The 13,675-nt window shown below is 58.2% G+C and overlaps 2 protein-coding genes across 2 annotated transcripts; one reads left to right on the top strand and one right to left on the bottom strand.

The window, feature by feature from the left end:
* Window positions 1–1,728: 1,728 nt before the first annotated feature.
* Window positions 1,729–3,221, bottom strand: NXNL1 (nucleoredoxin like 1). The gene is made up of 2 exons (XM_082334161.1): window positions 2,777–3,221; window positions 1,729–2,038 (listed from the first exon to the last, which is right to left on the bottom strand). The coding sequence occupies exons 1-2, from the start codon at window positions 3,097–3,099 to the stop codon at window positions 1,741–1,743; spliced, it is 621 nt and encodes a 206-aa protein (XP_082190287.1). The 5' UTR covers window positions 3,100–3,221; the 3' UTR covers window positions 1,729–1,740.
* Window positions 3,222–4,175: 954 nt separating this feature from the next.
* On the top strand, window positions 4,176–13,299 carry SLC27A1 (solute carrier family 27 member 1). The gene is made up of 12 exons (XM_082334159.1): window positions 4,176–4,427; window positions 6,318–6,712; window positions 7,548–7,709; window positions 8,570–8,639; window positions 8,742–8,833; window positions 8,964–9,073; window positions 9,903–10,112; window positions 10,401–10,527; window positions 10,746–10,883; window positions 11,266–11,430; window positions 12,055–12,201; window positions 12,733–13,299. The coding sequence occupies exons 1-12, from the start codon at window positions 4,261–4,263 to the stop codon at window positions 12,888–12,890; spliced, it is 1,941 nt and encodes a 646-aa protein (XP_082190285.1). The 5' UTR covers window positions 4,176–4,260; the 3' UTR covers window positions 12,891–13,299.
* The last annotated feature ends 376 nt before the right edge of the window (window positions 13,300–13,675 follow it).

The raw sequence follows: 13,675 nt of genomic DNA, 5'->3' as shown, positions 1-13,675 counted from the left end.
CTTGGCCCCACGACGACCAAGAAAAGGGCAGCTTTTGGTTTTGAACAGAGGAAAATACGGCAGCTCAAAAAAAATAAATGGGTAGGGCTGGTAAAAGGCAACATTTAATATGATTGAATTTCCATAAATTTAGGTGGAGAGTGTCCTTTTATTGACATCAAAGTTCCACGGGGACGAGAAGAAGCACCTGGCCGCCAGATAATAACAGGTGAAAATGTGGCCCTTTGCCTCCCTCCCATCGCTCCGGGTTCCTAATTTGTGATTTATACCTTCTGTTTGAAATGCGGGCGTGCTAACCGCCGGACGTCGCCCGAGGTAGGTGGAGTAGTGTTTCCTCAGCGGCCGTCAGGCAGCGCAGCTTCGCTCCTCCAGCAGCTACGCCGCCTGCAAGTGCTCTCGGGTCTTAGTTGTGCCTTCTCGCGCCGGGTCCGTGCGCCATGGGGCATCCTGACGGAACTGCCCTTCTCGTTCTGCCCAAGAGTCCCTCCCAACCATTTATTTTATAGGATTCTCCTCCTTCCCTCTTCTACCTGTCAAACTTGCTGGGTGAAGAGAGGGAGGATTAAGCCAGAAAACAAGTTGAACAAGCCGGCCTAGCACGGCAGCTCTGTCTGTCTTCGACATGCGCTTTCCTTCCCAGATCCTTCATGGATCCAGCAAAGCTTGCGGAAATCCTCCGCTCGCCCCCCGGTGCTATAGTGGAGAGCGGGACCAGAAACGAGCACGCGAACGGTCCCTTTCCCCCTTCTCCCGCTTTTCAGACCCCCGGATTGCGGGAAGTGGGGGATGCGCGCAGCAGGATTCCCTGCAGGCTCCGTAAACGAGATTTCTGGCTGCGGAGCGTCGTCCCTCTCAGCCGTTCAGAGTCGGCTTCGTCCGAATCCGTTGAATTTGAAAGGACGAAGCAGAGCGGTGTTTGCTGAGGATGCCTGCTGCCTGCTGCGGTGGGTTAGGACAGGCGGATCTTCCAGCCGGGATGGGACTCGGCTTCCCGGCGGATCGCTGCCGGGCGCTCTGCAGCAGCAGATGGCAACCGCGATTAGCGGATAAAGAGGCGGCTCACGCTCGGAGAGGCAGGTCACCGGGGCAGCCGCTGCCTGTTGTAATTCCGGTCATGAAGCAACCTGCTTCTCGGCGGGATTTGTCCGAAACGTAGATTTTTCAGCAGCGTAACGCGAGCGGGGAGATGGGAGATTTCCCAGGACTTGCTCGCTTAGCGCGTGGGTGTCTGTCTCCGAACCCCCCCGTATCGGCTTATCGTAGGGACTCTGCTCCTGTTGTCGTTTGCCCCAGCTGCTCCGTACCCCCGCAGCCGCGCTTGGGCCTGCTGCGGGGGTTTTTTAATTCAATTCCCATTTTTAAAACTGTTTAGTGAGTCACTCGCTGAATGCCGGTGTCTACCGGTTATTTCTCTTCTCACTTTTTTGGTAAATAAATGACAAAGATGTAACTGAGATTTTTACTATGCTACGTCCTAGGGTGACAAAAAGGAAACGTAATTCAGTCAGGCTCGGAATATCCTTGTTACGCTGACCAGCCTTCCACGTGAGAAAAGCCGTGCGTGGGAGCAGAGCACATCTGCCTTAAAACGATTCACCTTTTGGAAAACTACCGTGCTTTTAGCGGACTTCTACAACTCGGATGTTGCTGTCCCGGAGACGTCGGGCAGGGACAGCGACAGCGACCTGCGGGGACGTCCCCGGCCAAGCCAGCCCACGCGGCCGCGGCCTCTTCGAGCCCCTAAGACGACTCTTCCCCTTCCGCTTTCCTTCCCTTGTTCTTCGCCTCCGTCTTCTTGTCCAGCTTGTACTTGAGGCGGCGGATGGGGTCGGTGATGCTTCTCCTGGTCCAGTCATCAAAATCCTCTGCCAAGAGGAAATTTCTGTCTACCAGCTCGGCAGCCTCCTGCCAGTTTCGGAAGCAAGCGGGGCCCACGCGCCGGATCTCTTCCACGGCGTTTCCAACGATTACCTCCCCGTTCGGCTTCAGCACCACCACCGCGGGCACCTCGGACACGGCAAACCGCAGCTCCAGCTCCCTGCAAGGCAAAGGGGGAAGAAACCTCAAATCGGGAAGGGCGTAGCGGTCCTCGCCGCTCCTCGTCCTCGCCACACGGTGGGATTCCCGCGGCTGTCGTGGCGCAGTTACGCGAAGCCCGTTTTGCTGCACATAACCCTCTCGTTTGTCCGTCGCCGGTAATTAAGAGCCTGACGCGGATCCCTGTGGGGCCGGTAAAAGGGGAGGGGGATTTGGGCCTCAGCTCCCTGGGGTACGGGAGCTGCGTGACGGCTGCTGGGACGTGTTTTACACCAGCAGCGGTTAAACAGCAGCAGGACGCTTGGAATTTTGCTCCGGTTTGCCCTCCAAAGGAGCTGGGAATAATTCTCGGTATTAATTGCAGCTCGCTCTGTCGCTTAACGGGGTTACAGTAAGTACGTGAGTGCTTCCAATCCGCCTGGCTGCGTCCATCTTTCACGCTACGCGTTCTGCCGGGAGGGTCAGCCGACGCGTCTTTTAGAGTTATAAATAGCGCGCTGTAAAACGGGAATACAAATATATCGGCAAAAAGCGAGATGGAAGGAAGAGGAAATATTTTTGCTTTATAAATAGGCGCAGCCAAACAGCGTTAACAATTTTTCCATGAGCGCACCACGCCAACCGCTCCGGCGCGGACTGAATAGGAGGGAAAACATCTGGAAAAGACTCTAAATATCTGGAAATGCAGCGGGGGCTGGTGGGAGGGGCGGTTTGCCTCGCTGCTTCGCCCGGGGCGTACCTTTTGAAGGCGTCCCCGAAAGGTACGGCCAGCCAGCGTTTCGGCATGGTCCTCAGGAAAGCGCTCTGCTGCTCCTCCGTCTCGTCGCGGGACACGTACACCAGGACCAGCTGCGAAGCTCGTTCCACGTAAAACTCGTCGGTCAGCCGCAGGAAGAAATCCTTGAGGAGCGGGGAGAACTGCCGGCACCGCGGGCACTGTCCGGATGCGAAGTAGAGCAGCAGCACCTTGTTTTCCAGCGCCCGGCCCAGCTCCCGCTCCGTCTCCACCTCGTCCCGCTCCCGGTTGGCCATCAGGACCTTCCCGGTGAAGAGGGCGGCCATGGGCGGACGAGGCCGATGGATCCGGCGGGATGGACGGACCCCCGCGGGCTCACGGTGAGCGCTCGGCTCACGGATGATGAGGCCTCACCGGATCGCGGATGATCGCAGATTCCCCAGAGCCTCTGGTAAGCGGCTTAAATGGGGGAGGTCAGAGCCTGGGGGTGGTGCTGGTCCCGGGCTGTGGGGTCCCCGGGGTGGGGGGGAGGCGCGTTCCGGGCCGTGGGAACGTGGGCAGCGCCGGTCCCGGGCTGTGGGAACCCGGCTCTGGTGCCGGTGCCGGGTGTGCGGGGGCCGTGGGGTCCCCAGCGGTGCCACTCTGTGGTGTGACCAGGACCTGGGTAGTGTGCCGGTCCGGGGAGGCCACGGGTGTGCGTGTCCCGGGCCGTGGGGTCCTGGGCCGTGGGAAAACTGGGCGTGGGGGTCCTGGGCAGCGCCGATCTGGGGCCGGGAGGCCACGGGTGTGCGTGTCCTGGGCCGTGGGGTGCTGGGCAGCACCAGTCTGGGGCCGGGAGGCCACGGGTGTGCGTGTCCCGTGCCGTGGGGTCCCGGGCAGCGCCGGTCCTGGGAGGCCACACGTGTGCGTGTCCCGGGCTGTGGGGTTCTGGGTCGTGGGAGAACTGGGCGTGGGTGTCCCGGGCCGTGGGGTCCCGGGCAGCGCCAGTCCGGGGCCGGGAGGCCACGGGTGTGCGCGTCCCGGGCCGTGGGGTCCCCGGGCCGTGGGAACCCGGGTGGTGCCGGTCCCGCGGCCGTGGAGTCCCGAGCGCGGGGGTCCCGGTGCCGGTCCCGGTGCCGGTCCCGGTGCCGGTCCCGGTGCCGGTGCCGGGCGGTGCCGGCGCGGACGCGAGGCACCGGTTCCCCGAGCGCCCGTTGCCCGCGGGGGGCGGGAGGGAGCCGCGCCCCGCCCCGACGCGGTGACGCCTCGGGGGCGTTCCCCACGCCCTTCCGCCTCGCCCAATCCGCAGCCGACAGCCGCGCCCCTCGGCCAATAGAATCTCGCGTTTCCCCCGCCGTCCCTCCCCCCCCGGGGGGGTGGAGCGATCGCGGCCGGGGCGGGGCCGAAGCTGAGGCGGCGGCGGCTGAGGCGGGAGCGGCAGCCGCTGAGGTGACGGGGCCGGGGCGAGGGAGGCCCGGCCCGGCCCCCGCCGCCCCTTCCCTCGCAGCATGCACCCGGCGGGGGTCTGCGCCGCCTCCCTGGGCTCCCTGGGGCTGCTGCGCTTCCTCGGAGCTCCCTGGCCCTGGAGCGTGGCCGCTTCGCTCGGCGTCTGCCTGGGCAGCGGGGGATGGCGGCTGCTGCGGCTGCTCTGCAGGACGGCTCCGCGGGACCTCTTGTAAGTGCGGGCCCCGGGGCTCCCCCCGCACCTCCGGCCGCCCCAGGCCTGCAGGGGCCCGGGCCGGTGGGAAGCCGGGTTCGCTGCCTTGAGCCGCGTTGGGGTTTTAACCTGCGCCCGGGCAGGCTCAGCCTCGAAGGCGGCGGGATGCCCGCCGCCCTTCACCCGCGGAAGGGGTCGCGGGGCGACGCCTGCCCTTGCACCCCCTCAGCGCCAAGAGGGGCTGCGATCCCTCGGAAATCCCAACCCGGGGCTTGCGGCGTGACGAGCGGCAGGTCGCCGGGAGTCCGTCGCCGCCGTCGCGCTCGGTCCCGAGGTTTTTTAGGAGGACGTGCCTTTATTCCAAAGGATTTAGGGCTCCTGCGATTGCCAGCTTCGCTGCGGCTGTCACTGTGCTTTGAAGAGCTGTTTCCTCCCGATTCCCGGCAAGCTGGGAATAATGACAGAAAATAAACTGGGCAGAATGAAGCCCTGTAAGTATCTGGAAAGCGCAGCTCAGCAGTGAAAAGGCTCCTCTGTTCTGCGTTTGGCAGGGCGCGGCGTAAGGTCACCGTGAAAGCCCAGCTCGGCCTGGCCGTTGCCAACGGCTCGTTTCTGAAACGCGCCCTTCCCCCTTCGGCGAGGCTTTGCCGAGCGAGGCCCCCGCTCTCGACGTTCAGTCGGGAGGGTTTTTTAAGCGCTAATATTAAATGACCTTTCGAGTTTCTGGGGCTTCTTCCAAACCCTTGTCGTACAACGATTTCTTATTTTAACGTTGGAAAAACACCGCCTCCTACCTCCGGGAAGGAAACGGGATCGGTTACGTTTGCCCGGAGCCGCTGGCCTCGCTTTGGTGGCGGTGTTGCGGTAGAGTACTTCAATAAATCTATTTTCGTATCTAAATTGCAACCGGGAGCCAAAGCAAGGGAGCCAGCGCGCCTCTGAAGATAGTTTCCTCCGGGACGACGTGAGACAGTTGAAGTTCAGACAACAACTTTCGCTGCAACCGAGGTTGAACCGTGGCGAGGTTTAAGGTGCAGCTGTTGCCTTGGAGACTTAAAATAATTATGTAAAGTACGGAAGACAAAAAAAAAACTGCCCGGGAGAGCGGCCTGGTTTGTTCTTTTATTGAGCAGTTGCTCTTTGCGGCATCCGCAGAGGCCGCAATTATTTTCTTGATAAGGCACCGCCGTCTTTAAAGGAGGTTGCCGTCCAAGAATTCTTATTATTTGTTAATTATTATTAAAATCGATGGCTTCTGCCCGGTGGTATTTAGATAGCCTCGCTTCCTCTCGTCCCGGGACCGCGGCAGGGTGACTCACAGGAAAGCGTGCCCGCGAGCACCGCGCCGGCGGCCCTCTCCCTCGTGGGCGAAAGGGGAAGCCTTCGGCGTTGGTCTCCTGAAGCTGAGGCCGCGGGTTGTTCTCAAAGGGTCAGGTTGCTTTTCTGTCGTTCAGACGCTTTTGCGTCCCGAGGGGTGCGATTGTGCGGAACGGCCCAAAGGTGCTGCAAAACGTCCTGGCGAGAAAGACGCGTCCCGCGCGAAGGACGTTTGCTTCCTTGCTAGGTAAAAGCAGTGGTTGCGAAGGCCTTTTTAGGAGGTTAAAAGATGTGATTTACCCTCTTTAATGTTTTCCGTGGGCTCGTTTGAATTGCTGTCAACGTGAAGATGGATTCCCTGTGTTTTAGAGCGCGGAAAGTACCAGAACAGCTGCTGCATGCTGTTTATTTACCGTAACGTTAAAATAGCCGTCGCTTTCTGTAGAGCAGCAGCGATTCCGGGTTCCGGTTTCAGGGTGAAGCTTCAGCTGTCCGAGGACAGGGGGATGCCAGTGGGGTGCTCGCCCGCGTCCCTTCCGATTTGGAAATTGTGCTGAAAATTAAGTTGTCGCGCTCTTTTCTTTGCCGCAGCGGCCTCTCGGTGCTGTTACGAGTCAAGTACAAGTTGCGAAAGCATCAAAAAGCCAAAAGCACCGTCCCCAAGATCTTCCAGGATGTCGTCCGCAGGCACCCCGACAAAACGGCCCTGATTTACGAGGCCACTGGTGAGCAGTGGACCTTCAGGAGGCTGGACGAGTACTCCAACGCCGTGGCGAACTACTTCTACCAGCAAGGCTTCCGACTGGGGGACGTCATTGCCATCTTCATGGAGAGCCGCCCCGAGTTTGTTGGCCTCTGGCTAGGGATGGCAAAAATCGGCATCGAAGCGGCGCTGATCAACTTCAATTTGCGCTTGGATTCTCTGGTTTACTGCGTGACGACTTCGGGTGCGAAAGCCGTGATCTTCGGCGGGGAGCTGTCTTCAGGTGAGTCGCTTGGGCGTTCGTACGCCTCACGGGCAGCTCGTCAACCGTTCGCTTGGTCCTGAATAACGCAGAGGCCGAGTAAACTAAAACCAAGAAGGCACCTGGCCGTGTTAAAAGCTAGGGAAGGTGGTAAATCTCCTGATTACAAAAGGCAGAAGCGTTCCGTTAGTACCCGCGGCTGAAAGAGGAGCGGCGTTTTGAGTAGAGCGGTCGGGAGCTCGGTTTCATCTGCCGGCGTCTTCCCCATTTCGTGGTGCCCGAGCTGAGCTCGCTGATTTGCTCTTGCTTTGCTGGATCTGGAAGCGCCGCCTCGGGAGCCTTGGGCTTCATCAAGAAGGGGCGATACGTGCCGCCAGGCGTGTTTTTCTGCCGCCAGGCGTGTTTTTCTGCCGCGTGTTTTTCTCTTTTTGCCGTGTTCACGCTCTTTAACGCCGCGCTTTCTGCCGCAGGATAGGTTTGTCAGTGGGTGCTGCTTTTAAATACATCCCCGCTTCTCTAATGAACCCTGTTCCGCTGGTTACGGTTAGATCCGGTGTCTTATTATTCCGGATCATCTTGAAACCGTTCTGGATCATTTGAAGATCGCGACGTGGCGGGTCACGGGGAGAGGCAATTTTGCGTAGCTTTTTTGTTAGGGTTTTTACCGGGCCCGGGTCAGTCTGACCGCGCCGGTGCAGACGTTATCTGGATGGGTGCGACGTGAGTATTTTAAAGGAGTCCCTGATTCTTCAGGTCCTTCTGTGGTTTTGAGGCACAACAGGACGTTATCCGGATTATTTTTGCTGCTGCCTAGGGAGTTACGTTTGTGGCAAAAGCGACTTGCTTTGTCTTGCAGCGATATCTGAAGTGAACGGGATGTTGGGGAAGAACATGGCAAAGTTCTGCTCCGGCGACTATAACCCGGACGTCGTTCCCGTGGAGACCAGGCATCTCGATCCTCTCCTGAGTGCCGCGTCGACATCGCCCCCGACTCAGATTCCAGTCAAGGGTTTAGATGGTAATTTTATCAACGATTTTTACTTCTCGATGCGACGCGCGCGAGAGCTGGGCTAGGTGACAGCAAAACGAGAAAACTAAGGAAGGCGGAGGGATTAAATCAACCCAGTTTGGGCTCGAAGAAAGGAGAACGGCCGCTGGAACGCGCGCGGGGCGAAGCAGCCGGTGGGCCAGGGCTTACCCCGCGCTCCGGCAGCTCTACGAGCCCGTCTGACTCGTCTGTAGCGTTTCACAGCCCCCGCCGCCTTCCCCCGCGGCTCAGTCGCGCGTAATTTGGAATACGCCGGTGGCGAGGATGAATATTGGCGGGTTTGGGATTCGGGAGAGGGAAAGGAAGATCCTAACTGGCCTCCAGTCTGTATTCCGTACTTTCAGACAATGAAGCGTATCTGAGATCCCTGAGGCGTGAGGCTCCGTTTCAGTACTTTGTTTACAGCAGGAGGAACGACGCTGCTAAGAGGCTTTTCCTTTAGATTCTGGGTTTTTTAATCATAGACTTAGATACCTGCCCTGCTGTCAGGCCGAGACCTTTCTTCTCGATTGATTTGGGGCTAATGTCTGGCCTGGAGAGCTAATCCCAGGACAATCTGCGTAAAGGCGTACAGGTGGTGTCCTCGGAGCTCTGCAAACTCCTCATTCCGCCTCCCTGTGTTCGCCGTGACGGACAGCGAGCAGATTCTCCGTCAGGCTGCGCCTCCGCGTTCGCCTCGGCCGTCGCAGCTCGCTGTCCCCTGCGCTGTCGCCGTTTCAGAGCCGTTCCTCAGCCGCTGGGAACAAAGCCTAAAACACAAAACCAACCCCGTGGGGATTTTCTCGGGCAGTTGAGAGCAGTCTGTCTGACGCCTGTTTCCGTTCTTCTAGATCGGCTCTTCTATATCTACACTTCGGGAACAACAGGGATGCCCAAAGCCGCCATTGTGGTGCACAGCAGGTGAGGCCCGGAGGACGTTCTTCCCCCTTGAGGCGCCTTTCGCATCGCGAAACCCCGGCCTTTACCCGTCTCGCTCGCTTAGCGCGCGCTGCGTTCTTGCAGGTACTACCGTATCGCCGCCTTCGGTTACTACGCCTACAAAATGCGCCCGGAGGACGTCCTCTACAACTGCCTCCCGCTCTATCACTCCGCAGGTAAGCGGCCTCCTCCTCGGAGGCGGAGGTAAGGCGCTGGCCTCCCCCCCGCCTGCTCCTTCCTGCGTCCTCGTGAGCGCGCGGCGGCCCCGGGATGGTCGGAGCCATCCCCGTGGTCCTTGTTTTCCAGGTAACATCATGGGAGTCGGCCAGTGTCTGATCCACGGCCTCACGGTGGTGATCAGGAAGAAGTTCTCGGCCAGCCGCTTCTGGGACGACTGCACGAAATACAGATGCACGGTGAGGGCTCTGCGGTCGCCACCTTTGACGCTCGATTCGAGAGCGCCGGGTTCGCTGCTTAATTATCGGTCTCCAGATAATCCCTTGTCGGGTATGGGGGGGCCTGCGCCGCGGCGTCTTCAAACGGCCGGTGCCGCTTTAGGCACGCAGGCCTTCAGAAAAGGTCTTTTGTCCGTCTTCTCCTGCTTCCTCTTTGTAAAGTTAAGACCAGCTTTTAAAACTCCGCTTTGCGTCCCTTAGAGTTGCAGGAAAGCTCTGCCAGAATTTAGGAATCTCTGCAGAGGAATCCTCTCGGCAGCTGATAGCCGACAAACATCTCTTTCTGTTTACGTCAACGCTACCTTCTAATTTAAGCAGCCCTTTCTCCTCCCCGGTGTTTGCCTTGCCCTTTCCTCGCCGGCGGTATTTATAGCTGGTAACTGGATCTCCGCTCCGACCGCGTTTTGCTGGGTCAGGCTGTTAGGTTACGACCGACCACTCGTTCCCATCTTCCCAGAGGTCTTCCCGTCACCCGTTAAAGCACGAGGGCGTTTCTCTATACGGCATCTTTATTCGCGCGGCGGGATCCCTCCTGTGCTCTTTTCTGGCGCTAACGTGGGGGTTCCGGAGGGCAACGACTCTTTTATCTTTGCCTGGGGTTTATTTTTTTTTTGGGGGGGGGGCGAGAAATCCCAACTTGAACTTGCAAAACCGCGGAGTTTATTAAAATGCCTCGACGTGTCTAGTTCCACGCGGTACGCTGACACCAGCGGCCTCGTGGTCGGCTTTTTCCAGGGCGTTGTAAGGGTCGCCTGAAGCCTGAGCTATGTTTTTGTGTTTACTGCTTCAGATTATTCAGTATATCGGGGAAATCTGCAGGTATCTTCTGAATCAGCCGGTCCGAGAGTCAGAAACCCAACACTGCGTGCGGCTGGCGGTGGGCAATGGTTTGAGACCCACCATATGGGAGGACTTCACAAAGCGCTTCCGAATTAAGCAGATCGGGGAGTTCTACGGAGCCACGGAGTGCAACTGCAGCATCGCCAACTTGGATGGAAAGGTGAGGAGGAAGAGGGTACCGCGACGGCCACGGGGAGCGCGCGGAAAGGAGGAAAACCTCCGCTGGCTTCTCTGCCGCCTCCCCGTCCTCTCGCAAGGGACGGCAGGGAGCTACGTCGGTAATCGGGGGCGGCGTGCGCAAAAACCTGGGGAAAACGTTACGTTTTGGGTGAATTTGCCTGTTAAACGGAAAGGGAGGAAAGAGCAGAGAATTCCCGGAAAGCGGTAACGCAAAACCCAAGCCGTTCTCTTCAGTCGGGTTGTTTGGTTTTTTTCTGTCTTTCGGAAGGTCGGCGCCTGTGGGTTCAACAGTCGGATTTTGCCCAACGTTTATCCCATTCGTCTGGTGAAGGTCAACGAGGACACGATGGAGCTGATCCGGGATTCCGGGGGGCTCTGTATCCCCTGTCGCCCAGGTGAGCGTTAACCCCAACAAATCAACCGCAGCTTTTTGTTCTAAAAAATACAGAATATATAATAAGCTCCGGCTGGTTGAAAGCGTTTCCAGTGTCGCCTGCAGGGTTTTCACTTCCAGTTCTTTCCTCCAAAGACGGATCAGTTCAGCAACCGCGCGGAAAGTTTAGCGCCTCGTGAAATGTCGGTGTCATCTTGCGTTCATCCCGTTTTCCCGCAGGAGAGCCGGGATTGCTCGTCGGTCAGATCAATCAGCAGGATCCCCTGCGTCGCTTCGACGGCTACGTCAGCGAGAGCGCCACCAACAAGAAGATCGCTTACAACGTGCTTCGGAAAGGGGACCAGGCGTACCTTTCAGGTACTGTCGGTACGGCTTGCGGGCGTGCCTCGTGCAAAGGTGGTCTCGAGAGACCGAAATCCGGGATTTTTGAGCGGAATCGGTGATTTTAAAGGTCTTTTCCAACCTAAATGATTCTATGAACAGATGCGTTAGCGTTTTGAAGTTGCCAGCTGTTGAGCTGCGCTGGATTTAATAAAAAATTAACGTTTCAAAGAGGGAGGGATTTTCCCCCCCCCCCCCTGTCCTTTTCCTACTGCTGCCTGCCTCCCGTAACGAGGAGACGCGGCGGCGGGAAGTCACCGAGGCGGTTCTGCGCTTCCCTGGGAAGAAAACGGCAGCCCTGAGCGCTAACGGACTCGGATCCTGAGGTGGTTTTTGGCCTCTCCTCTCCCCCTCCCAGGAGATGTGTTGGTGATGGACGAACTCGGTTACATGTACTTCAGAGACCGCAGCGGGGACACCTTCCGATGGCGAGGAGAGAACGTCTCCACCACGGAGGTGGAAGGAACGTTGAGTCGCATCCTCAACCAGACGGATGTCGCGGTGTACGGAGTGGAAGTACCAGGTAAAACCTTGAGTCGGAGCTCTGGGGATTTAGGGAGAAAGGCAAATATCGGGCAAACGTACCGGATCTGCGTCGGAACGGGGAGAAATCGGTCGCCTCTCTTGCAACCGGGCACCCAAGAATGGAAAGACAGAATCGAGTCAAGCAGCGGAGTTTGACACATTGATTCTGAGCGGTAGAAATTACGAGGTCCAGCAGCGGAATCTTAATTTCTGCCTTAACAAGGAAGGTTTTTACGACGTGAGCTTTGCAGAAGCTCTTGGCGTGCAAAGACCGTTCCGTGGGTGCGTGCCAGCCCTCGGACCTTCAAGTAATCCAGGAACGGGGTGGGAACCGAGTGGTCGTGGGCCAGGAAGGTGCCCGTCGCGGCGCTTCGCCCTCAGTTTTTATCACGGCGTACGTGAGAAAGCCGACGAGAACAAGAATTGGGTTAGCTTTCGGGGCGGCCTCCGAGGGGCGAGGCGACGCGATGGCAACGGTCTCGGAGCCGCTGGTATTAAATCGGGTTTTCCTCAGCGCGTTTGCACTTCACCTTGAAGAAGGAGGAAAAAAAACCTGCGCTCGCCTCGGCGCAGACATACGAAATGTTTAGGTCTCCGCCCCAGCTGCGCTCCTCTGTTTCAGGGGTGGAGGGCAAAGCTGGGATGGCGGCGATCGCGGATCCCAAAGCTAAAGTCAACCCCAAGGTCCTGTACCAGGAGCTGCAGAAGGTGCTGCCTCCCTACGCCCGGCCCGTCTTCCTCCGGCTCCTGCCCCAGGTTGACACCACAGGTACGGGCGATCCGGCTGCTCCCCGGGAAGCTTCACATCCCGAAAGGAGCTTGGAAGCTTTTCCGCCTGCTTCAGGGTGAAACAACGCCCCGCCGTCGAGTACGGCAGGCGCAGAAGCACCTCTCGTAAAAACGATGATTGCGGTTGAGTCTTGAACAAGAAATCAGCCGGTTCCAGGCCCTTATAGAAAAGATCTATAGATCTATAGGAACGCCTGCGCTCTAATGCTCTCGTGCGCTGTCCGTTGCTTTTCCCGGGGCTTTCCTCCAGGCCAAGTCAGCTGCTCTCTGGCTGCTGCGTTTTCTGTTTTCCATTTCCCAGGAATTTCACTGGCTCTTTACCAGCCCGGGGGCGAGGAGAAGTAAAAATGGCGCACGGTTTACGTAAGAACTCCGCTAACGATCAGGAGGGTTAACGAGCCTCGAGTTGCTAAAATTGTTAGGCAAAACCTTAGGCCACCCGTGACGTTTCCTCCGCGCTCTGGTGCTTTTCGATGCAAGGTATTTTTAATTTCTTTTTCTCTTTTTGAAGGTACATTTAAGATTCAGAAAACCCGCTTACAGAGGGAAGGATTCGACCCCCACCAAACCTCAGATCGGTTGTATTTTCTGGATCTAAAGTTGGGAAAATACGTTCCTCTGGATGAATGCCTTTATGAAAGGATTTGTTCTGGAAAAGCCGCTTTATGATCCGGTCCCATTCAGCCTTTTCGAGGAAAACGATGACTAATCGGAGGGCCGACGCTCGCGGGAGGCGAGGGATTCCTTAGGCGGTGAATCGCCGGCGGGGACGCGCCTCCCCTGCCGTCTCCCTCCCCTAAAGCACATTAACCCGTCCCCGAGCGCTGCCGTCCCATTAACCCGCCCTTACGCCTCTAGAGAGAGTATTTTTGTAACCACTACCCGCGTAGGGAGGAGCGCGATGGCCATATTTATTTACGGAGATCCCCGCGCCCCGCAGGGGCTTCTCTCTGCTCCGTCTGGGAACTTTACTCACCGACTTAGACGACTTTTAACCTCACTTGGCGTTAGGTCACGTTTTAACTACCCCTGCCCTTAGGGCTGGGGAGGCGAGGACATTAAAAAGAAGAAAATGTGACTCTGATGGGTGCTGTGGTGGAGGGGAGCGGCCTTTGGGTTCGCCCTCCCTGTGGTGGCGGCAGCCTGAGGCCTGGCGGAGCCGGGGCTTTGTGCTCGGAGGGTGGAAAGTAACGGGGCAAAGCGGTGAGAGCTCAGCCCGCCTCCGCCTCCCTTCTTCCCGCAGCGCTCTCCCGGAGACACCCGCTGCTCGGGGCGCGGACGGGCGAACGCTTCGCGGGGTGAGAAACCGGCTAGGCCCAAGGAGTCGTGGTGAACGGAGTTAAATCCAGTGGGCGGCCGGTCACCAGTGGCGTCCCCAGGGCTCCGTACTGGGGCCAGCTCTGTTTAACACCGTTATCGATGATGGAGTCAATGGCGAGGGGATTCGTGCCCCC

The sequence above is a fragment of the Platalea leucorodia genome, assembly GCF_965183815.1.
Source record: "Platalea leucorodia genome assembly, chromosome: 29".
In the NCBI taxonomy this organism is placed as follows: Eukaryota; Metazoa; Chordata; class Aves; order Pelecaniformes; family Threskiornithidae; genus Platalea; species Platalea leucorodia.
The sequence above is the reverse complement of the archived record's forward strand: the minus strand, read 5'-3'. Positions and strand labels throughout refer to the sequence as shown.